Source organism: Rana temporaria, chromosome 4 (assembly GCF_905171775.1).
Source record: "Rana temporaria chromosome 4, aRanTem1.1, whole genome shotgun sequence".
In the NCBI taxonomy this organism is placed as follows: domain Eukaryota; kingdom Metazoa; phylum Chordata; class Amphibia; order Anura; family Ranidae; genus Rana; species Rana temporaria.
In genome coordinates this window covers 238,641,481-238,666,599 of record NC_053492.1, presented here as the reverse complement: position 1 = coordinate 238,666,599, position 25,119 = coordinate 238,641,481, and the positions used below count along the sequence as shown (strand labels likewise).

Below are 25,119 nucleotides of genomic sequence, written 5' to 3'. Positions count from 1 at the left end.
TTACTGCTTTTAAAAGAGACCATTTGGAGCTAATGCACACAAGTGTAAAAAATGCTGTAATCAGACCCATACATCAGAGTTTTTTACAGGTCTGGACACTGCTGTATTGTATGGGCCTATGCACACAGTTGTGCTATTCAAGGATTCATTAAATAAAAATGGAAAACAATCTACATTTGTGGTCATGTGTGGAAATTTAAGTTATGGAAGAAGATCTGTAGGTTTAGGTGCCTAAACACGTTTTTTTAAAGAAGGTCTTGCTGTCAGCAAGATCCTGCGTAGATTCTAGTAGTATATTAATTATGGACATGTACATGAGCCCTTATAATGAGTAATTATATTTTGCCCATTACATTCTGCATAGGGTTTTCTGTATCTGCATTCCACATCTTACAGTGAACAGAATTCACAACAAATAAACATATCTTACACCATGTTTTCATGTATTGATGCTGTTCTTCTCTTGTGTTTTAGAAAAAAATAAGTAATTTCTGGTACTTTCCATTGTACTTTGGTAATTTTGCAATGGACTTCATACAATCTAAAACAACTACATGTATATCATAGCCATATATATATATAATTTGTTTATAAAGCACTGGCTACAGTTTAATGAACAACATTTATGTTCTTTTATCCTAGAGAAAAGATAAATAGCACCACAAGAAGTAATCAGTATGCGTCACCTGGGAATGAATCCAGTAACCAGAGCTTTACAGAGCTAATTGCTGAGTTGCGCAACCTTCAGGTAAATAGAATTAAGGCAATTTGTACTCCAATAATTTTTTTTGATAATGACATGAACATACCAATCTTATAATGGTAATAAATACAATGCTATAAAGCGGGGGTACTGAATTAAAATTCAGAGGCCCAGTCAGTAAAATGTTCTTCTGGCAGAAGTCTGAATTTCATTTTTGTTCTACAAGCCAGACTCGCATCACAGAACAGCCTTATTTACATCAGTGTCCTCATACCCCTCCTTCATCACAACCCCCTTTCACACCACTGTAACCTTCGCAACACATCCCTCTTGCAATCACAGCCCCCTACTCACATCACAGCCCCTCTTACATGAAACCTCCCCCTTGAAATCACAGACCCCCCCCCCCCCCCTTAACATTACAGTTCTCCCACATCACAGCTCCCCTCCAGCCCCACTTCACAGTTCCTCCCCCTCCTTACATCACAGCTCCCTTTGCAATCACAGTTCAGACACACACGCACACCATTGTTTCTCCCTCTTACATTATAGCCCTCTATTAAATCACAGTCCCTATTGCAGTTAAAACTCTCCCTCTTCACAGTCCTACCTTGACACAACAAGGCAAAGGGCAGAAGGCTTTGTGCACTGGTCCAAATCATTTGGCGGAGGGGGGATTATGGTGTGGGGTTGGGCTTGGTTCCAGTGAATGGAACTTCTAAGGTGTCAGCATACCAAGACATTTTAGACAATTTCATGTTCCCAACTTTGTGGGAACAGTTTGGGGCTGGCCCCTTCCTGTTCCAACATGACTTCGCACAAGTGCACAAAGCAAGGTCCATAAAGACATGGGTGAGCGAGTTTGGGGTGGAGGAACTTGACTGGTTTGCACAGATTCCTGACCTCAACCCGATAGAACACCTTTGGGATAAATTTAAGCGGAAACTGTGAGCCAGGCCTTCTCGCCACATCAGTGCCTGTCCTCACAAATGCACTTCTGGAAGAATGGTCAAACATTCCCATAGACACTCCTAAGCCTTGTGGGCAGTCTTCCCAGAAGAGTTGAAGCTGTTATAGCTGTAAAGGGTGGGCCAACACAATATGTACAAAGACTAGGATGACATTGAAGTTCATGTGCATGTAAAGGCAGGTGGCACAATACTTTTGGTAATATAGTGTATGTCCTACTCTGTTACCTTTTAGTAATGACAACGTTATTTGAATAGGGCCAATGAATCAGTAGTCAGGTTCAGTCTGTGTGATCCTCCCTGTTTAACAGAAGTCAATCATTCAAACATCTTCTGTCGGGCACACTGGCTAACTTTTTTGGAGCAGTGGCTGTAGTCGTTTATCAGTGTATTCTGTAAGGAAAGCACCAAGAATACACTGCCCCGGCAAGCAGGATTTCTCCATCCACCTCACTTGTGTGTGTGGATGGAGGAATCTTTTTTTTATTTTTTTATTTTTTTTATTATTCAATTTGCCATCTATACCCATCTTTACTCACTATGCTAAAAGTTTTTTTTTTGTCTGTGTCACTCTTCTTACACCTGGTCTGGAGTTTAGTATCAAACCATTATAAGTTTGTTTTTGCTGAAAGTGCTTATAAAATAATTGTTAAATACATTGGTGCATAGTTATTTTCTGTTTCTGCCTTTTTGTGCTCATACATAGAAAAAGGAGGCAAACTTGCTTGATGATATAGCCAGGTGCAAACAGGAGAAACAGGCTTTGGAAGTAGATTTGATGCAGTTGAAGAAAGAACGTGATCTTCTTAAAACCCGCGTCTCCAGCACCTCAGGTACAGCAATGAATTTGTGCTATTGTACTATACAACTTTTTCTGAAATGGGTTCAGTTTCATTCCACTTCCTGTCTTTTTCTAGTTGTGGTTTGAATCTGCAACATAACCCACTTATTTTCCTCTTCCATAACCAGTATGATTACAAGTTTAAATGTGTATATAGATAAATAAATGTCTATGCAAAATTCCCAACATTGGTGTGTTTATTCATTTCTAAAGTGTGCACTAACATGCAAGGACATTCGTGGACTGGAAATGTGTTGGAATTGTTTTGCTTAAAGTATATCTTGGGAAAATTATTTTTCTCTTTCGTCCATGGACGGACACAGTTTCCTTTAAATCTTGACATTTGGGTTATGTTCCGTCTATTAGGAGAGGACTAGACATGTTGGATATTTAAAAACATGTAATTAAACCAAAGCTGAACAGCCCCGCCCAGGGGGCGGTCCCTCTGTTCATAACCCCCTCACCCTGCACTAAGCAGCTCCGTTTTTTTCTGCCTAGTGTAGGAGAAGGACCTGGCTCCCTAAGGGCCCGTGGTCCTGGAGAACTTTTTTTACTTTCCTTTTTGGTTTTTACTATTTGATCCTGAGATCTATCCTATCAACTGACAGCTGGGTGACAGGCTGGATAATATAGATCCTTGTAGTCTCCCCAGTCGAGCGTGAGCAGGCCTTCGCTACGCACTGGGTCGGCCATGACATACCCCATTTGCTCCAGGGTTGGCCAGTGAGCAATATGCTCCGGGGCCCAAATATGACCGGGCTACTGCTGTCCAGTCACAGTGGGTCGTGGCCGGCAGCCACTCCGTACTGCTCAGTGATAGGTCTGTCAGGAACGCGTCCAGCAGTCCTCGCCGGGACTGGTAAGTACAGTTCCTCCTGTCTTGGCATGATGGAACAACTGGGCTTTCCTGGGGTGGTCGATTTAGGGGGTCTCTAGTCCTCCCTTTCCTCTCTCCCCATCCATCCCTCCTCCCCAGGCTTGACTGGGCCTGCTGTGTATCTCACTGGGGAGTCCCTGCGGGGGGCTCCGGTTCCTGGCTGGGGGCTGTGCAGGTGCCCGGGTCAGCTCTGATGTAGGTGGTCTGCCTTTTTGGGGGTCCCTGTTTTGAGTGCCTAGTGTTTGGCCCTTTTTTTTACCTCAGAATCGATCGGCGCCATTTTGGAAGCACTGGCGCCATTTTCTTTTGGCCGCGCTGTTTCCTATTGCTAATACAGCGGCGGGCATTTTCTTGTAGCCGCACTGTTTTTATGGCTTATACAGCGGTCGGCCATTTTCTTGTAGCTCGCGCTCTTTTTTCCTGAGGTAACCGGCGGCTATCTTCTTGGGGTTTTTTCACGTTTTGGCCTCTAGCGCTACCTTATTACTAAATGGCGCGAATGGCAGATCACCTCAGAGACACCTCAGGCACACACTGGGCAGGTGTTAGAGCGGACGGCAGCGTTGAGCAGTGCCTGGTTCAGAGTGGTGAGTCCTCTGGGAATACCCCTCAGTCTGTGCAGCCAGAAGGGTGGGCATTTTTTTTGTACCATGACTTTGTTCCTAAGTGGCTGTCAGGTGTGTGGGTCAGCATGGCATCAGAAGCTGGCGTCAGCATAGCATCAGAAGCTGGCGTTTCTCCCCCAGACAATCCGATGGTAGCAATTGGTGCCCCTGCACCTGCGGTGAGTGTGGACACTCTGTCGGCAGTCCTGGAGTCATTTATTGCCAGGGTGGAAGCGGTGTGTGGGCAAAAGAGGGGTAAAAAACGTCCCCTCCCCCCACCATCCTCTGGGGAAATTTCTGACTCTGGCCTGGCTGTGACAGAGGACCCCTTTTCTGAAGTGTCAGAATATGCGGACCAGGACTATTCGGACAGTGAGGAGGACTGGGGCATCTACTGAAGTGTCTGTACCTTGTGGGTCGCACAAACCGACCCGCACTTCTAAGGTGTTTCCTTATGTAACTTATTTTGATAAGCGACTGCAGCGGGCCTTTTCAGTCCCAAAACGCATGGCAGCCCGTTACCCTTTTGAAGAGAGCCTTCTTAACAAATGGGCATCTCCTCTGGTGTTGGCCCCCCCCGGTATTCAGGTTGAACAAGTTCACCACAATTCCGGTAGAGGGGACCCCTGCTTTTAAGGACCCTACAGATAGGAGGTCCAAATCTTTGACCCGGTCCAGGTTCACCATGCTGGGGTCAGCCTTGCGACCAGTATTGGCCGTGGCCCTGGTGTCAGACTCTTACAGAATGGGCAAAATTGCTGCACCGTGAGTTGGAGAAGGAACAGGCTTCCCCGGTCTGTGTGGAACTGGCCGACCAGTTAGTGCATGGCCTTAAGTATGTCTGCGATACAGCCCTGGATACAGCTCTCTTGCTTTCCAGAGCAACAGTATCTACTGTGATACTACGCCTAGACCAGACTTCCAAGAAGGCTCTGGCGGATTTGCCCTTCAAGGGTGAGAGGCTATTTGGAGCCTCGCTGGATAACATTATTAAGAATGTCACTGGGGGTAAGGGCACGCTGCCCCCACAATGCAGAAAGGTTAAGGAGCCACGCCGTAGGACAGGGCCCTCCTTTTCCGCTCAGAAACTTTTTTCGCCAATTTGGGCCCGCAGCTAAGCGTTCCCAGGCTGACAAGGGGCCAACTGAGGGACAGAAGTGTCCCTGGGTTCGCAAGCCTAACAAACCTGCGAACAAATCTGCTACTGCATGAAGGAACAGACTCCCTCCAGAGGTGGTTCTGGCCAGCTCAGTAGATTGCTTTAAGAAAGGCCTGGATACTTTCCTAAATGTACATAATATAACTGAGTACTAAGATTTGTAGGTAAAGTTGATCCAGGGTAAATCCGATTGTCTCTCGGGGGGGAAAAGGAAGGAATTTTTTCCCCTGCTGTAGCAAATTGGATCATGCTCTGCTGTTTTTTTTTCCTTCCTCTGGATCAAATGTGGGTATGGAGTTGGGTGTATGGGATTGTACAATTTTTTTTTATTTTGTTTTGTTTATTTTTTTGTGGTTGAACTGGATGGACTTTTTTTCAAACTGACTAACTATGTAACTATGTAAGGTTTGCCCCTGCCCGACTCTCAGGTGAGGTATCGCCTTCGCGAGTTCGCAGCTCGATGAACCTACCTGAAGAAGTCGGTGTTGGTGCTGACTCAGCGCCTAGAGTACCTGGGCTTGATTCTGGACACCTCCAGAGGTGAGAGTTTTTTTCCCTTTGGAAAAATTGCAGACTCTTCAGACGGTGGTGAAGCTGTTGGCATCCCGCAGGTGGTCGTCGCTGCACTTTTGCCTGCGAGTCCTGGGTCTCATGGTAGCTTCGTTCGAGGCAGTACCGTATGCTCAATTGCAAATTCGAGTCTTGCAGAAGAAGATCCTGTCCAAGTGGGACAAGTCTCTGTGGTCCCTGGATTGTCAAACCTGGGTGAGCCAACTAGTCAGGACTTCCCTGGTTTGGTGGCTGAGATCTCCGGCCCTTGAGTCCGGAAAGTCACGACGGACGCCAGCCTGACCGGTTGAGGGGGGGGGAGTTTGGGGTGTTCAGTCGACACAAGGATGCTGGACACAGGAAGAATCCCGCCTGCCGATCAATGTACTGGAACTTCGGGCGATCAGGCACACAGGGTCACAGAGGCTACAAGGGTGTCCAGTCAGGATCCAGTCAGACAATGCCACGGCGGTGGCATATGTCAACCATCAATGAGGAACGAGAAGCTTGGCTGCAGCATCGGAGGTTGCTCACATCCTGTGGTGGGCAGAGCGTCCCGGCTCTATCGGCCGTATACATCCCGGGCGTAGAAAACTGGCAAGCGGACTACCTAAGTCGCCAGATGCTGGACCAAGGAGAATGGTCGTTAAACCCGGATGTGTTTTGTTTCCTTTGCCTGAAATGGGGCACAACAGACATGCATCTCCTGGCTTCTCAACTCAATTGGAAGGTATTGAGGTTTGTGGCCAGTTTAAAAGATCCCTGGGCGGACGCGACAGACGCGTTGGTGGCACCATGGGGTCAGTATCTGCTTATTTATGCCTTTTCCCCTCTGAAACTTCTTCCTTGTCTGCTCCGGAGAGTGGAGAACGAGGGCATTCCGATTATTCTAATTGCCCCAGATTGGCCTTGGCGTCCCTGGTACGCCGACCTAGTTCGCCTGGTGGCGGATGCCCCTTGGCAACTGCCGATGCGAGTGGACCTTTTCTCGCAAGGTCCTATACTTCATCCTGCTTTACATTTGCTGGCTTTAACGGCATGGCTGTTGAAAGCCAGGTTCTGAGAGACCGAGGCCTGTCGAACTTGGTAATTTCCACCATGCTGAGGGCACGGAAGTCATCTTCTAGGAGGATCTATCATCACAAGTGGAAGGCCTACACCTCTGTGTGAGGAGATGGGGTGGTGCCCACGGGCATATTCGATTTCCAGGATCCTGCTGTTTTTGCAGCGTGGAGTGGACCCTTGGCGACTCAATCACTGGTCAGTATGTTTGTACAAGGGGTCCGACATGTGGCTCCTCCAGTTTGACCACCACTACCTTTGTGGGATTTGAATCTGGTGCTCTCGGTACTTCAGAAACCTCCCTTTGAGAACATCAGAGATTCCTCTTTTGACACTCTCTGAGTGGTGGCCATTACATCAGTCAGGAGGGTTTCTGAGTTGGCGGCTTTGTCTTGCAAGTCCCCCTACTTGATCCTCCATGAGGATAAAGCGGTGCTACGCCCGCAGCCTTCGTTTTCTTCCGAAGTTGGTTTTGGCTTTTCATCTGAATGAGGACATTGTACTTCCATCCTTGTGTCCTCGGCCGTCGCATCCCAAAGAGGTTGCGTTACATTTCTTAGATGTGGTACATGCTCTGCAGGTGTATCTGTCTGCTACGACTCAGTTTTGGAGGTCTGATTTATTGTTTGTGTAGGTGACTGGTCCAAAGAAAGGCCTGGCGGTCTCGTCGGCCACCATTTCTCGGTGGATCAGACAGATTGTGATTCAGGCTTATGCCCTTAAAGGACGAGCGCCTCCCTTTCCTGTCATGGCGCATTCAACCAGGACAATTGGTGCCTCCTGGGCTTTCCAACATCAAGCATCTGTCTCACAGGTGTGTAAGGCGGCGACCTGGTCGTCCGTTCACACTTTCTCTAAATTTTACAAGGTGGACGTGCATCTCGGATGCTTGCTTCGGCCGCAAGGTTTTGCAGGCGGCTGTTTAAGGTTGCAACTCCTCCGTTGAGGAGCTCTGTTTGTTTGGGGTGAAGTTTGTTTGATTGCTGTTCCCACCTCTCCTCTTTTGACACTGCTTGGGGACGTCCCAAATGTCAAGATTTAAGCTGTGTCCGTCCATGGACGAAATAGAAGATAGGATTTTTGTACTCGCCGTAAAATCCTTTTCTCTGAAGTCCATGGACGGACACAGCACCACCCCTCCTTTTTAAGTTTGTACTACTTTTTGACGAACTGAGCTACTGAGTGCAGGGTGAGGGGGTTATGACCAGATGGGCCGCCCCCTGGGCGGGGCTGTTCAGCTTTGGTATAATTGCATGTTTTTAAATATCTAACTTGTCTGCATAATCCTCTCCTAATAGACAGAACATAACCCAAATGTCAAGATTTAAGAAAGCTGTGTCCGTCCATGGACTTCAGCAAAAAGGATTTTACGGTGAGTACAAAAATACAATTAAACTTTGTTTTGGGATATTTGGAATGTGTTAGAGACCCTGTACGTTTTTACTGGTCTGTGTGGAACCATACCCTCACAACTTTTCCTGGTTACATGTCACCAAGATAGAAAAGAAGGCAAAATCTTCAAAAGGCAAGGCAAATCTTTAGGGAAAAAAAAGTTAGGAAAAGGAAGGCTAAAACTTACCCTGTCAGCTTTGAAGAGTGTTACTTAAGTGAGTACACTTCAAAATAACTCAACACACAGCCATTAATGTGTAAACCGCTGGCAGAAAAAGTGAGCACACCCCTAAGTCAAATTGGTTCCAATTGGCCATTTTCTCTCCCCGGTGTCATGTGACTCGTTAGTGTTACAAGGTCTCAGGTGTGAATGACGAGCAGGTGTGTTAAATTTGGTGTTATCGCTTTCACTCTCTAATACTGGTTACTGGAAGTTCAACATGGTACCTCATGGCAAAGAACTCTGAGGATCTGAAAAAAAGAATTGTTGCTCTACATAAAGATACCCTAGGCTATAAGAAGATTGCCAAGACCCTAAAACTGAGCTGCCACGACCACCATACAGCAGTTTAACAGGACAGGTTCCACTCAGTACAGACCTCGCCGTGGTCGACCAAAGAAGCACGTGCTCAGCGTCATATACAAAGGTTGCCTTAGGGAAATAGACGTATGAGTGCTGCCAGCACTGCTGCAGAGGTTAAATGAGTGGGGGGGGGGGGTCAGCCTGTCAGTGCTCAGACCATACACTGCATGGATCTCGTCCCAGAAGGAAGCCTCTTCTAAAGATGATGCCCCAGGAAGCCCGTAACCAGTTTGCTGAAGACAAGCAGACTAAGGACATGGATTACTGGAACCATGTCCTGTGGCCTGATGAGACCAAGATAAACTTATTTGGTTCAGATGGTGTCAAGCAGGTGTGGCGATAACCAGGTGAGGAGTATAAAGACAAGTGTGTGTTACCTACAGTTAAGCATGGTGATTGAAGTGTCGTGGTCTGGGGTTGCATGAGTGCTGCCGACACTGAGGAGCTACAGTTCATTGAGGGAACCATGAATGCTCTGAGATGTCGTCATGGAGGAGTGGAAGAGGACTCCAGTGGCAACCTGTAAAGCTCTGGTGAACTCCATGCCCAAGAGGGTTAAGGCATTGCTGGACAATAATGGGGGTCGCATAAAATATTGACATTTTGGGCCCAATTTGGACATTTTCACTTAGGGGTGTACTCACTTTTGTTGTCAGTGGTTTAGACATTAATTGCTGTGTGTTGTTATTTTGAGGGGACAGCAAATTGACACTGTTATACAAGCTGTAAACACACTACTTTACATTGTAGCAAAGTGTAATTTCTTCAGTGTTGTCACATAAAAAAAGATATACTAAGATATTTACAAAAATTGTGAGGGGTGTACTCACTTTTGTGAGATACTGTACATGAGGTCCTACTACATTTTTATGGCTGCATTTGAGTGTACTCTGATTTAGCGGTTTGCAGTATATTGCATTGTCTAAAAAAGTATCTCTAGTAGTGCTAGAGAATAAAAGTTTTCCAACAAGCTGGTTCGAGAGAAGTTAATCAATGGATTGACCTCTCTGGAACAGGAATGGCCATATAGATGAATCAGAATTCAGCCCATCCCTGCTGAACCAGCTACATTTTGATCCATCTATGGCCAGCTTTAGAATGCAGCACGGGCAGAGTACAAGACGTTATCATCTAACCGAATTTCTGGCAGTAATGTCATTTTATTAATTTTATTTTGCTTATCAAACAATTGTATATTTAACACACTAAAATTTAAGCAAATGAAAAAAAATCATTGTTGGTTTTACATACACATTCATTGTGTTTTGATCTGCAACTGCAGGTTTACCAGTGGAATAACCCTACATTAAGGGCCAGTTCACACCAGACGCAGTTCCGTACCGTTTTGTGTGCATTTTTGCTGCACAAAATGCATGCACAGTGTTTTAAATGTGTTCGAATGGCTCTAGTTCACACCATGCAGTCAGTTTCCGGTGCAGAAACTGACCGGAAACTGACTGCATGGTGTGAACTAGAGCCAACTAGAGCCGTTGGAATAGATGGAAAAACACTGTGCATGCATTTTGTGCAGAAAAAAAAGCACACAGAACTGCGTCTGGCGTGAACTGGCCCTTAGAATTTATTTGTATCAAGTATTTAAAATATCTTGTCTATTTATAGATGAGAAATCTTATGAAATGAAGATTATGGAGGAGAGCTATAAGCAGGAAATAAGCCGACTGAATAAAAGACTCCAGTGGTTTGCAGAGAACCAAGAGATTTTAGATAAAGATGCTGCAAGGCTTAGAGATGCTTATGAACAGATAGAAAAGCTAAAGATACAGGTATGTCATATGACTCCAAATCTGTAATTTGCAAAAGTTATAACAAGTGTGAAAATTATCATCTTAAAATATATGTGCATCTCTTTTAAAGGTTGAGAAGCTATCGCAGAATGCTGGAAATCAGTCTGTGCAGCAACAGCAACGACTAAAGGACAGATCTGCTGATGCAAAACGGATTCAAGATCTCGAGCGCCAAGTAATATTTATATACATGTTTCATTTTTGTTGCATTAATGAAAGTTAATGGGAATGCTGGGTTCTTAAAGGGGTTGTAAAGGTAAAAAATGTTTTTCCTGAATAGCTTCCTTTACCTTAGTGCAGTCCTCCTTCACTTACCTCATCCTTCCATTTTGCTTTTAAATGTCCTTATTTCTTCTGAGAAATCCTCACTTCCTGTTCTTCTGTCTGTAACTCCACACAGTAATGTGAGGCTTTCTCCCTGGTGTGGAGTGTCGTGCTCGCCCCCTCCCTTGGACTACAGGAGAGTCAGGACGTTCTCTACGTTGCAGATGGAGAAAGGAGCTGTGTGTTAGTGGGCATCCTGACTCTCCCGTAGTCCAAGGGAGGGGGTGAGCACAACACCCCACACCAGGGAGAAAGTGTTGCATTATTGTGTGGAATTACAGACAGAAGAACAGGAAGTGAGGATTTCACAGAAGAAATAAGGACATTTAAAAGCAAAATGGAAGGATGAGGTAAGTGAAGGAGGACTGCACTAAGGTAAAGGAAGCCATTTAAGAAAACCTTTTTTTACCTTTCCAACCCCTTTAAGTAAGAAGTGTCCCCTGCTTATATATCTACCCAGCAAGGTTTAAATGTTCTGCTTCACACGCACTTGTTCATTCCAGTGAGTTTTCTTTTATGGGTATTCTTGAGCCACTTCATACAGGAAATTCTTGTTTTCTCTCACACATATGTCATACAAGATCTGGAATGGCCTGTGGTTGTTCAGTAACAGACAGTCTCAGATCAGGTACAGTGCATGTCCCATATACGTGGTCTAGCGCTTCTTGTTTTTGTTCAATAACAGACCGTCTCAGATCAGGTACAGTGCATGTGCTGTATATGTGGTCTAGCGCGTCTTGTTATTGTTAAGTAACAAGCCACCCTAATCTGGTACAGCGCAGGCACGGGATCACACACAAAGAAGATGGCCTGTGACGTCCTCTTTTGAAAATGGCAGTGTGGGATTCAAGGAGTAAAAGGAGCAGCGTAAAACCTTGTGATGATGCAACAAAAGAGGGGGCAAAATGTTATCTTTAAGACAATCTACAGGATGGCCTGGCTGGGCTTTAATTTGACTCTTCAAAGCCTGTGGTAAAAAAAAAAAAAAAATACAATTATGATTTGTATAGCTCTCCATGCACAGTGACATGTTGTCGTTCCTGTAATTTAAAGTGGTTCTAAAGGGAAAAAAAATAGTTTTAACTTTATAATGCATTATCTGCATTAAGGTAAAAAAAAACTTCCAATGTGTGATCCACCCACCCTCCAAACACTTATCTAACACCACTTTCATTCCAGTGCTGTCTCCACTGGCGGTCCCGCTATCCTCTCTTCCTCCATTCACTGTGTGTGTCTATATATGTACACAGCCCAGCCCAGCACAGAAGCGCACCTACACAAGTGCCCCCCTAGTAAGTGACTTGCTATGGGGGCACTTGGAGAAAAGGAGAAGCAGACAGCCCTGGTGGAGAAAGTCCAGAAGAGGAGGATCAGGGCTGCTCTGTGCAATACCAATGCACTGAGCAGGTAAGCATACAAGGTTTATTTTAATAAAACCAATCTAGCTTTGCAATCACTTTAAGGACTTAAATTGCAAATTCTGTTTGGTATAATGGTGTTCAGGTAAGATGTGCGGCAGCAGGCCAATGACCTGTCACTGGCATTGACTGATGGCATTATAATTTCAAATGCATAAACTGCTTGTGCTGATTGAATCCATGAAAAGCTATTTTATAAAGGAACTGTAATCAGCTGTGAATGCTCTCAAGCTCTGCATTTGGATAATAAGACACTTTGACACCATGAATGATACTCTGACAATGCTTATGCAATCTTGTCACCTATTTTAAGAATATTGAAAATTAAGCCATTTAAAAGAGGAGTATACTTTCCCCTCTCTCTACCAAATTTTCCCTGCAAATAATTATCTTTATCGTGCAGTACAAGACCCAGGAATCAATTTATTGACCATGGGTTATAAACTGCTGTCTTCAGGTGATTGGACACTGGCAAAAGCTTTGTCCCCCCTATACCCCTATACCACCAGATTTAACTCCCTCTTTTGACTAATGCTTCTATGAAGATTTGAATGCTTAATGCCTTCACGGCTCATTAGTTTTTGGATCCGTGACCCTTGATCGCACTTTGATTACCATACCTAGACCCCACAGTCACAGGGTTAGCCTGTAATGTTTGCTTCAGGCACTGGATCCTGCGTTTGGTACTCGCCTTGACACATGGTGCAATGAATGTAGTTAGCTACAACAGTCCACACATGTCAAGGGCCCTGGTCCATCCCTTTTGACTCCCAGATCTTGAAGACTTCTGAGTAGATGCTCGCTATGACAGGCAAAGCCTGGACCCTGGTCTGGATTGGTGATGTGGATACAGTAAGTCAGGGTTTCCTTCTATCTTTGCATGTCAGTTCCTGGCTTGCATGTTTTGATGGTTCTGTAGTGTACACTACTTCCTTTATTCTACAAGATACTACAGTCCTATGCAGACAAGTGGTTCTTGGATCTTATTATACTTCTTAGGACATTTTCTATTCACATACATAAGTTTAAAAAATAGATAAATGAAAAAATGTAGCGCTAATGTTGGTTAAAAAACTTAAGGTCACCTGAAGTGACTAAAAGGCAAATAAATATTATACACATAAATGTGAGTGAGTGAGAGACTTGTAAAGCGCAACACATGCAAACTGAATCGCCTCTGGGCGCTGTATCCATTTCATGGGTAAGGAACCCCTTGACCTCAGAAGAGATGGGTTTTAATCTTTCCCCTGAAGGCCAAGTGGTCCGACTCCAGTCAAATGGTGGTTGGTAGTGCATGCAGTGCTGGGACAAGGTCATTCGGTGCCCAGGGCGAAGATGGAAAACTGCGCCCCCCCCATCCCCCGGTGTAAAGAACGAGTCAGTGTCGGTTTCCCATACCGCCTCCTGGCCGGCCTCTCGGTGAAGTCCCACCGGCTGGGACAAGGAATCGCCTGTTGGGCGCAGTGGCGACTCTAGGAACAATATATAGGGGGGTACATAAGATGCCACAGTCAAAACTTGGGGGGCACTAATAATTTTTACCAGTAAATTATACCATGGAAATTAAACTAAATAAGTGTGTGTGTGTATGTATGTGTGTGTGTATATATATATATATATATATATATATATATATATATATATATATATACACACATACACACACACACACACACACACACACACACACAAAAGTCGAGAGTAATGTGGTATTTTTATTGTCTTATTGTGGAACCACACCAGCAATGTTATGTTAGAACGCATTATTAACACAAGTGGTGAGGGGGACTGTTAAACCCTGCAGTTGAGCCAAGTTTTTACCCCCCGCTACTCCCGTTGGCTGCATACAGGCAGTGGCTGGGGGTGTATACATATTTCAGCCATGTTTAGTGTCATGGCAGCAATTACACCCTGTGTTGCTTTTGGCAGGTGCTTCCACCCACTGTGTACAACCCCTTCAACTGAATGAGGATGCTCTGCAACAGCCCCACGAGTGTGAATGAGCCCTAGGGTGAAGAAGAGAGACAGAACACACAGACCTTGCATTCTTTTCTCCCAGGTAGAAACCTAATGTAGGAAACATGATTTCTGCTGGTTTAAAGGAATGCAAGTCTGTGTTCTGTCTCTCTGATGATAAAGATCTTTCACAGCCCAGTGTCAGGATGAACATGAACAGACTGTAAGAGCATGTCTTCCTCGGATCCTGTTCCCCTCTATCTCTGCTGCCTGCACTAAACAACCAATCTACCATGCTGCTGCCCCTTTCCCTATCACTGACTATCCATGCTGCTGCTTTCTATTCCTGAAGCAAAGGAAAAAAACTCACTGACACAGAAGAGCAGAGGGGTCATTTTAGCCACTTCCTCCTCCTCTGAAACTGCTTAAAGTTGTCCAAATCTGGCGGCAGGAGAAAGGGGAGGGGCTGGAGTAGCATGATTGGATAAGAACTGGCATGTGACTGCACAGATCCCTGTCTATGCGGACCAAGCACTGGTATGACGACATCCTGCATCTCCTTGCTGTGCTGTGAGTTTTACCAGCATAGCTTTCTGAGCATACAGACAGGGACGGGAGCACTGCTCGCTTTAGGAGCCGGGTCTGCTGCAGTTATTATGGCAAGCAGGAGACCCGGTCTGCTTTTGAATTTGGAAGCATATGGGCGAACTGACTGTGCGAGCGCTACTCGCATTGACTTTGGAGTCAGCGTTGAGAGGGAGGGGGGAAGAATTCACTGCAGGAAATGACATTCTCTCTTCTGATGATTACTCTGCCCGATAGAGAAGTGAGGGGCGGGACTGGTCTCAGTCTTGTGCCGGGTGTAGGAGCGCACTCGGCACATGCTGTTGTTTTCTATGTAGCGCGGCCAGTACACCAGCACTTCTACTGCGCCCCTCTTCCTCCAGTAAATGGTCCCGCCCAGGGCATCCGTCCCCTCCACCCACCCCTTGTACCGGCCCTGAGTGCATTCCACAGGCGGTGTCCTTGTACTGCAAATCTTCGATCTCCTTTGGACTTGTATCTGGCTTTGGGTATCTGGAGAAGGTTTTGATTGGTGGATCGCAGAATGCGATTGGGGTTATGGGCTTTTTTTTTTTTTTCGCATTGATATTGGGGGGCGTTGCCTTGAATACACTTATGTATTAGACAGAGTGCCTTGAAAGTGATTCTGTCGTTTACTGGCAACCAATGAAGGGATCTCAGTGAAGGTGAGATTGATTCCCATGGTTTTTCTCAGTCACTAGTCGAGCGGCCGTATTTTGAACAACTTGCAGATGAGTGATTTGGTATTTGGGGAGTCCTAGATAGAGGGCATTTGCGTAGTCGAGTCTGGAATTGATGATTGTTCCCACCACGACTGCAATGTCATCTTTCGGGATAAAGGGCGTGAGTCTGCGTAGTAGGCGCAGCAGATGGTGGGATCCGCTGACTACTGACCCTATTTGTGCATCCATTGTTATGTAGGTATCGAAAATGACTCAGAGACTTTTGACTTTGGTGCTAGGGGTGATAGTTTTACCCAGAATGGGTGGGGGAGTCCATGTTGACGCGGGGTGATTTTTCCGGTTAGCGTGAAACAGGAGAAGTTCTGTTTTCGAACCATTGAGTTTAAGATAACTGTTTGTCATCCAGTTATCTATTAGAGTGAGGCATTTCTCTAGTCCAAGAGAATGATCCTTTTTGTTGCAGATGCGGAAATACAGTTGTGTGTCGTCTGCATAGAAGTGGTAAAGTAACTTCTGGTTACTGATGATTTCAAAGAGAGGGCAAAGATAGATATTAAACAATACGGGCGATAAGGGAGATCCCTGAGGGACTCCACATGACACCATACATTTTTCAGAAGTGAAAGACCCCAGTTTCACTATTTGTGATCGGTTTTCCAAGAAGGTGGAGAACCAGGGTAAAACACCTTCAGCGACTCCGGCTACTTCAGCTAGCCTAGCCAGTAGTAGTCCGTGGTCTACAGTGTCAAAAGCCGCGCTTAGGTCCAGCAGTATCAGGAGACAAGATTCTGCTTCGTCTGCGGCCTCTAGAGCGTCATCCCATATTTTGAGCAGCGCCGTTTCTGTTCCGTGACCCGGACGGAAGCCTGATTGAAACGGATCGAGTAATTTATGGGTGTCTAAATGCAGTTGCAACTGTTGTACAACTACTTTCTCCATTACCTTGGAGAAGACATTTAGAGCTGTTATGAGCCTCCGGTTGTTTGGGTCTTTGGGGTCGAGGGTAGTTTTTTTTAGAATTGGTTTTATTGTACCTTGTTTCAGCAAGGTGGGCACCATGCCCTCCTTGAATGATTGATTGGTTTATGAGCTGCGTGATAACTGGTGCCAGTATATCGGTGAATGTATAAATGTGAATATGAAAATAAATGTCCATCAAATGTATGAAGAGATGAAAAACATGTAGCCAAATTGATCATCATTGACAGGACATTCTTCCCAGCTATACGGTAGGTGAAATACTCTTACCGGATCAAGAGGATCTGCCTGTCAGCGAAAACAGATCGTGAAAGCGTAGATTATCCCAAGGAGGGTCCACTCGACTTGTCCAAAGGCTAGATGATAAAGCCACGTAAACCTGAATGTAGCCCGATAGTCCTTGACCGGAAACTCTTGATGGAAATCTTCAGTGTGTTTAAGTATGGATGGCCTCTTTTCTGCAGAAGAGAGTTCAGCGGGTAAGATTGGGACCGTATTACTCTGCTGATAGTTCTCTCTCCTGTGGGGTCCCTCAGGGTTCAGCATTATCGCCCATCCTGTTTAATATCTACATGCGACCATTGTTGTACATCATACGTCGCCATAACCTTCTCTTCCACGTCTACGCAGACGATACCCAGATATACTTTCGCCTTCCCAGGATCAACAAGGTCTTGCCTCTTGTTTGGAGGAGATTAGAACATGGATGGGAGCCAATTACCTCAAGCTTAATGGCTCCAAAACTGAAACTATGATCTTCAGTAACCATGATTGCCCTAGTAAGATGCCCGACTGGCCTGACTCTTTTAAACCGAGTCCGGCACCAGTCTCTAAGGTCAGGGACCTGGGGGTTATCCTTGATTCTAAGTTGGCATTGCGTAGCCAGGTGAATCAAGTGGTAAGTGTATGTCACTTCCACTTGAGACTCCTGAGATCTACGTTTCGCTTTATCGAGGATAAAATCTCTATGGTCAATGCAATGGTTGGTAGTCGACTTCGATTACTGCAATGCCCTGTACATGGGTGTGTCTAAGAACACCTTGCACAAGCTTCAGCTTGTTCAGAATGCCGCTGCTAGGCTACTCATGGGTGTGGGCCGGTACGACCACATCACTCCATCCCTACAGGCCTTGCACTGGCTGCCCGTGGCACAACGGTCTCAGTTCAAGATGGGGTGTCTTGTGCATAAGGCCATCCATGGTTTTGGACCGTGCTATCTCAGAGAAAAATTCATCAGACATGTGCCTACCAGAACGCTGCAGTCTGAGAATTTGGCTTTGTTGATCATCCCCAAATTTGCCAAAAACAAATGCGGTGGGAGGACCCTGGAAGTTCAAGGAGCTCGGTTCTGGAACTCCTTGCCCTTTCACATAAGACTTGAGAATGATCTCCTAAAGTTTAGGAGATTGTTAAAAACATGGCTATATATCCAGGCTTTCGGGGTGACTTAAATATTAAACATTCTAATAGCTCTAAATGTTATATTTTTAACATTGTATGTTTTATATATCTTCTTGTTTGCTGATTGGTATTGTTTTATTGTTTACTTGTTTAATCAATGTAGTTTCTGCCCCTTTTCTGTTCTGTTTTATCCCGCCAGCGCATCGAGGCACGTGTGTAAGACTGCGCTGTTGTTTTACAAGCATTTTAATAAATAAATAAAAGTGCCTGTGCTTCACAACCTTCACAATGCTCACCAATGCTATAATTCACCAAATTTGATTGACCATTTAAAAAAAAATTGTCAAACAGCACAGGGTAACGTAAAAGTAGAGGAATCCCTTTGTTCCTGTCATCTTCATAAGTCCAGTGGTACTGACAGTGCGCTCAGTCTGGCACTAAGAAACTGACCGCTAAGAAATGAATCAAGCACCACACTATTGTACTTTTGCTCTGTGTGCAGCCTTCTCACAGCATGCTGCTACAGGATAACCTAGAGGCCAGTGTTCTCCTTGCCTCCATGATATTTTGTTTTCCCTTGATACCTTCTTAAATGTCCCGTCATGAGCTGCTGGCCAGCAGGATATTTCACCATTAATCCCATTAGGGCAGTGGTTCTCAACCTGTCTAGTGCCGTGCCCCCTTGATAAATGTCCCAAGTTGTGGGGACCCCTAAAGGTAAAATCGTTTTCCTATCGTGGGTTGTCGGCACCCAAGACAAGACCTAACCCACGGACATTTAGTGCTCCCTGAGTCCCTTCCACTCAGTATTAAAACGCCTATAGTACATTTTAGGATGGACCACTCTCTCTCTCTTTGTTCCTCTTTTCTTTCCCTTTTATCTGTCTCTATCCTAATTTCTTGTTTGTTATCCCCATCCCTCTCTAGACGTCTTTCTTGTTCTTTATCTTATTCTTTCTCTCCCTTTTTCTTTGTTCCTACCCCTCTTTTCCTCTTCCTTCCATGTAGTCTCTATTTTTATTCCTACTCTTACTCCCTGGTGGGAAGCTGGGATCAGTGGCAGTGCTGGCGGGGAGTTGGGATCAGCCAACTTAGGTGCTTTTGATCAAGGTCATCTGCTGATCTGAGAACTGTAGTGGGGACTTTTAAGGGCAACTCTAATCACAGGTGGTGTTACTCACTGTGTCTCCGACTTTGTGGTTTCTCGTAGCAGTGACACCTATGCTGAAATCAGCAGATAGGGTCTCCTCCAGCCCCTCCCACTTCACATTCCTCACCAATCAGCTGACCTCTAGTCCCTGCCCCCCAGCTATGCCGTGAACTGAAGGGGTGGCTGTGAAGAGGCTTAGTGGGCGGCCGTGGGCTTCAAGGTTTTGGGGACCCCTGGCAAATCCTCATTTGACCCCCAGGTTGAGAACCACTGCATTAGGGTTTGGGGGTCAGGCATATGACATGTATGGCTACACCATGTCTCCATGGGAACTTGCCCCCCTTTTGCTTTCAGTTCTTACTAGGATCTCCCCCATTTGGGGTTCCCACTCTCAACCAGCCTTGTTGCTTCTGCACAGGAGAGCAATGGAAGGTGGAGTGAAGGAATTTGCTGGCAGCTCTTCAAGCTTACGTCATTAACATGCAGATATCCCTGCACTGATCAGTTGAGAAGGTAATAGAGGCGTGGTATTGTGTGTAGAGAAGTGAAGTGGTGCACGCACAGTCAAAGGGTTTTCCTAACAATCAAGCCGTCTCCCCACTGTGAACTAGAGGAGACAAAACTGGACATTGCCATTTTCTGGGGGAGGAGTCTGAGAAATCATTGCTATTTTTTAATTGTATTGTATTCAATTGTAGGAATGCCCTGTACAATTTCTAAATGTTAGTGAATCCAGTCTTTGAACAGATATTATATTTTGAATGCCTGCACTATTTTAATCTCTACCAGCAATCTGTCTTAGGACACCTGGTCCCTTTTCACAGCATTTTATTATGAACATATATCGCAGTCTCTCCTGTAAACTGCAGGGAGCGCTAATGATGTACTGTGATTTTATGGGGCCCTTCCTCCACCTAAAGCTGACATATGAACTTGTAGCTATACACTGACTCCTAAATGGTATTCCTATTTGCTGTTCAAATCTTATATGGCTATAAAGAAATGTTAAGGGCATTACATCCTCAAATCTTATCCTTAGCTGCTGTATGAACAAAATCCAAATTATGAATTTAGTAATTTCTTATTATGAAGGCTATACTTAAGAACTGTATTATTTTCATTGAGAGCTTTTTTTTTTTTTATTAATAACATTATTTTATGATTTTAAAATGCTATACTCCTGTGATTTTTTTTTTCCTCCAAACTAACGGTTTTATTATAAAATGTATTACAAATAGGTTAAAGAGATGGAAGCAATTATAAAAAGAAGACACCCTAACTCTATACCAGCAATCATGTATGCAGCAGCTGCGGTTTCTGAGACCGATCCCTCGACCAAAAGTAGCACTGTCTCCTTCTTAGAAAGACGAATACAAAAATTAGAATGTGATCTTGAAAGCAAGGATGAAGAAGCAAAAAAGAGTCTACGTAGCATGGAGCAGCAATTTCAGAAAGTTAAGGTGATTTAACTCCTTATAATTCCAGTAAAACCTTGGTTTGAGAGTAACTTGTTTTGAGAGCGTTTTGCAAGACAAGCAACATTTTTCGATAAATTTTGACATGTTATACAAGCGATGTCTTGATTATACAAGTAGCATCATGTCACAACTGAGTATAAAAGAGACGAGAGGCACCGTAGCAATATGGTTACATTTTATTAAGGTACAACATTTATCAACTTTCCTGGTTGATGATTAAAACAGACAAGTCTAAGTATGCAGGCATCCGGGGTAAAGCTGTCCACATAGACCATCTTCCGCCATCAACGTAATCCCTTCCACGCTGCACGTCAAGCCTCCCTTTCACATCGCTCTATTGCAGGGTAGTCTTCCCGGTCAGTTGCAGACTGAGATCAGTGAGAGCTGGCGATGTGGAGGATGGTCTTTACCCCAGATGCCTGCATACTTAGATATGCCTGTTTATATTCATAAGCTATGCGAGTTTCTAAATGTTGTACCTTCATTAAATGTAACTCTTGCTACACTTTCTCTTTTATACTTTGACACTCCCTCTGGATTTTGCTTCTAATACCCTATATGGAGGCTGCCATTTGTGAATGGACAAAGATTGCTATAATCTAATTTTTTTTTTTTTTTTTTTTTATAGACTGAAAAGCCCATGCATAAATAAATGGTTGTGGAACGAATCATCTGAGTTTCCATTTTTTCTTATAGGGAAATTTGCTTTGATATACAAGTGCTTTGGATTACAAGCAGGTTTTAAAATTAATTATGCTTGCAGTCCAAGGTTTTACTGTATTATTCATATTTGGAAGCCTTTCCATCATTCATACTGCTTTATTCCAGGGGTTTCCAAACTATCTAAACAAAGAGTCAGTTTACTGTCCTTCAGACTTTAGGGGGGCCGGCCTGTGGCCAGCGGAGATAGGAAAATGTCCTGTGTCAGTGGCAGTAAACAATGCCCCATCTTTAGTATTATGGAGAGGAATAATGTCTCATCATTGGTGACAGTAGAGGAATAGTGCCCCATCATTGGTATCAGTGGGAGAAATGGTGCCTCATTGTTGGTGTTAGTGGGAAAAATAGTGCCTCATTTTCGGGGTCAGTGGGGGGGCAATAGTGTCCTATCACTGGTGTCAGGAATTATTCCCCTCTGTTGTTGACAGTAAGAGTAATAATGCCCCAAGGACTGGTTAAAAGCAAGCAAAGGGTCACAGTTTGGAGACCACTGCTTTATTCTGCTGGTCTGTTCCAGTGTTAATGGAATGTTTTCAGTACAATCCAAAGGAAAAGCAGCACGCTAACAACGTGTCAGCTGACCAGCTTCAACACAAGGCACTGCCCTCAGGACAATTTATCTGACCTGTTTCACCTGGTGGGCTTAATTCTAGAGCAGGGGTGGCAAACTCAAATTCATCGGGGGCCGCATCAGCAGTATGGTTACCCTCAAAGGGCCGGGTGCGCTACGTATACAGTGCAGGGGTCAGGATTGCGCTAAGTACACAGTGCAGGGGTCAGGATTGCGCTACGTACACAGTGCATGGGTCAGGATTGCGCTACGTACACAGTGCATGGGTCGGTCAGGATTGCGCCTAAAAATTCCTCACATCTGTACTCTATCCTACCTTCCTACCTGGACCAGCTCTGGTACCTCCCTGTGTAGGCTGCTCCCTCCCTTTGTATTGGGCTATAGTACCCTTTTTTTATTGGGGTTTTACAGTGGTACCATCCCTCTGTGGGCGGATCTCCTGTGTTATCAGTATTTTGTTTTTTTACTATAACTGTAAAATAGCAGCACACAGTGCAAAACTGCCAGCAATCTCTGCCACAGCATTCAGTGGCATGCAAAATAAGCCGGCATCGCTGGCTGAAAGGACTGGGGAGGCGGGGTGGAGGTGGAGACGGGGCGGTGGTGGAGGTGGAGAAGAAGGCGGGCACCAGATCGGCATTGTAAGCCGTCATGCCTGCAGAAGGGGCGGTGGAGGCAGAGAAGGAGGCGGGCACCAGATCGGCATTGTAAAGTCCTTGAGAGCAATAAGAGCCAGCAAATTAATGTTCAGGCATTTATCCAAAGCAGAAATATTAGCTCTGGATGAACTCTAAGTACTGTATTTATTGGCGTATAACACTCACTTGTTTACCCTGAAAATAGAGGGTAAACTGTGCCTGCGTGTTATATGCAGGGGGCTGTGCAAAGTTTTTTTCCTGAAACTTCCCTCTTAAAGTTAGGGTGCGTGTTATACGCCGATAAATACGGTATATCTAAACCCAGGAACAAAAATATAATACATCTCACGATTTATTTGATGTGGTGTAGTACATTTGTTTTCTTATATCACTCTTTTTGTCTCTTATTTTCACCTGTGATCCTTTCCAAGACACATTTTGCACAGACATGCCATCCTATTCATTTGAATGGGCTGTTTAGGGAAAAGGTCCCTGCTTTTTTTTTTTTCATTTTTGGAAACCACAAGTGAAGTATGGTTCCAAGTGCAGGAAGTGTCTGCTGTGATTTCCAGTGTGTGTGGGGGCCATTGGGATAAATTAAGATTTCTTGGGTTTTCTGTGCGGGTGGTTACGGCTGTAGAGATGGGTACAGACCCACAGCGGGAGCCAGCGGTAGAGGCGGAGACAGGCGGAGGAGGAGGCGGGCCCCAGAGCGGCATTGTAAGCTGTCTTGGCTGCAGAAGCGGAGGCGGTGACAGGACGGAGGTGGAGACCAGAGTGGCAGCATGAGACGCAGCATTGGAGGCGGGGGTGGAGATGGAGCGGCACAGAGTCAGTAAGGGGAATATGTAATGATTACATATTCCCCTTTACTCTGTGCCGCTCCGCCTCCAGCGATGCGTCTCAGGCTGACACTCTGGTCTCTGCCCTGTCTCCGCCTCCCTTTCTGCAGCCAAGACAGCTTACAATGCCGCTCTGGGGCCCGTCTCCTCCTCCACCCTGTCTCCGCCCCCTCCGCTCGTTCTATCTACATTGTAATCAATGCCTGCTCAGACTGGCCGCTCGCTCGCTGAAACCTGGCAATATGAGGTGGCTGCTGTGCGGGCCACATAACAAGGTCCGGCCCACGGGCCTTGTGTTTGCCACCCCTGTTCTAGAGGATGAGGTGGTCGGAGGGGAGGGGGGGCATTTATATGCAATCTTTTAACCCTTGTTCTCTCTGCTGTGTAAACTCTTAAGCATCCATGAAACACATTTATTTCTATGGGCAAACGTAGTAGAGAAAAAGAAGGGGTAAAGGAGATGGTAGTCGGGTTGGTGGAAGAAGGACCTGGGGGTGGTGGAGAGATATAGATGTTGATTTGTGCTTGCATTATGTATAGAAGATACACTGACTTTTTCTTTCATGTATATGTATTAATGGTATATATTGTGGATGTGCCATCAAGTGTGCTTTAAGATATAGCCTAAACCCTATTCCATTTTTTACCCTTTCAGATTCAATATGAAAGTCGAATCAATGAGCTTGAAGAATTACTTACTCAGAAAGCTCTAAATGGGCCACAAAATAATCTAGATAGCACAATAAAAGTAAAAGCACTTGAGCAAGAGCTTTCAATACTCAGGGATGCTCACCACATTACAGTAATGAATCTGCAAAGAGAAATTGAGACGCTCAAGGAGAAGAATTCCTCTTCGGAGCACAAAACAAATGCTAATTTTGATGAAATGACTGAGCAAAGCAGACTGACAAGACTTAACCAGGAACTTATGGCCAAACATAAAGAGATTCAAGAGCTTTCAAAAACAGTGGAGAGACTTCAGAAGGAAAGGATGCTCATGCTCTCCAGCAAACCTCATTTAAGCAGTGTTGGTGCTAGAGGCAAATACTTGGGAGCCTTCAAAGCAGATGCAATGCCTCCCTCTAAAGGAAGTACCCTAGGTACAGAAACTTTTCCTGCAATGCAAGATGAGAAGCTGTATCAGCCAGACACATTTGCTGATTTTCATATATGTGATCTGCAACAAGAAAATGAAAGATTACAAGCTGAAGTTTACAAATTGTCTCAGGAGATCAACCAGCAAAAGATCAAGTACGAAGCTACTCTGGCACAAGGAGAAGATGCCATGAAAAGGTACACAATTTCTGAACTGCTGTTACTTAAATAAGTTACCCTACAGCCTGCTTAAAAAAACAATTGCAATACATTATTCTCTTCCTGTAGCAGCTGACACTACCCACTATGCTATGTAAACTGAGGGGGCAAGCAAAAGAAGATAGACTTTATATTGGGGTAAATGAGCCCCCCTTTTAATTCCCTTTACCTAGGGGTTTCTTAACAGCATCGTGGGCCCCTGGGAAAAAGTAATGCACTGAGGCCCCTACCAGGGAGATGGTGACCTGCAGCACGCTTAGCATGCTGCTGCAAAAATTTAATTCACCCCCTGTACACACTGTCCCCCCCCCCCCTTCTACACACTACCCCCTGTGTATACTGAGCCTCGTTTCCCCTGTACACATTGCTCCCACTCCTTTTTTTTACTCTCTCCCCCCTGCCTGTGCACACTGCCCGCTGTCATAAATGCCTCTCTCAGCAGCTGGTATTAAGTTATGTCTGTACATCTGTCCCCGAATCACACTGTCTGTGTTTGGGGACCCACATACACATGCAT

At 45.1% G+C, this 25,119-nt stretch overlaps 1 protein-coding gene across 1 annotated transcript in view; it reads left to right on the top strand.

Moving 5' to 3' along the window:
- Positions 1-25,119, top strand: part of CEP162 (centrosomal protein 162) — a 177,086-nt gene that overhangs the window by 132,942 nt on the left and 19,025 nt on the right. The window contains exons 18-23 of the mRNA XM_040350048.1: positions 643-748; positions 2,378-2,504; positions 10,360-10,523; positions 10,615-10,719; positions 20,278-20,499; positions 23,944-24,581. Of these exons, the coding sequence (XP_040205982.1) occupies positions 643-748; positions 2,378-2,504; positions 10,360-10,523; positions 10,615-10,719; positions 20,278-20,499; positions 23,944-24,581 (1,362 nt within the window). The remainder of the gene's footprint in view (positions 1-642; positions 749-2,377; positions 2,505-10,359; positions 10,524-10,614; positions 10,720-20,277; positions 20,500-23,943; positions 24,582-25,119) is intronic.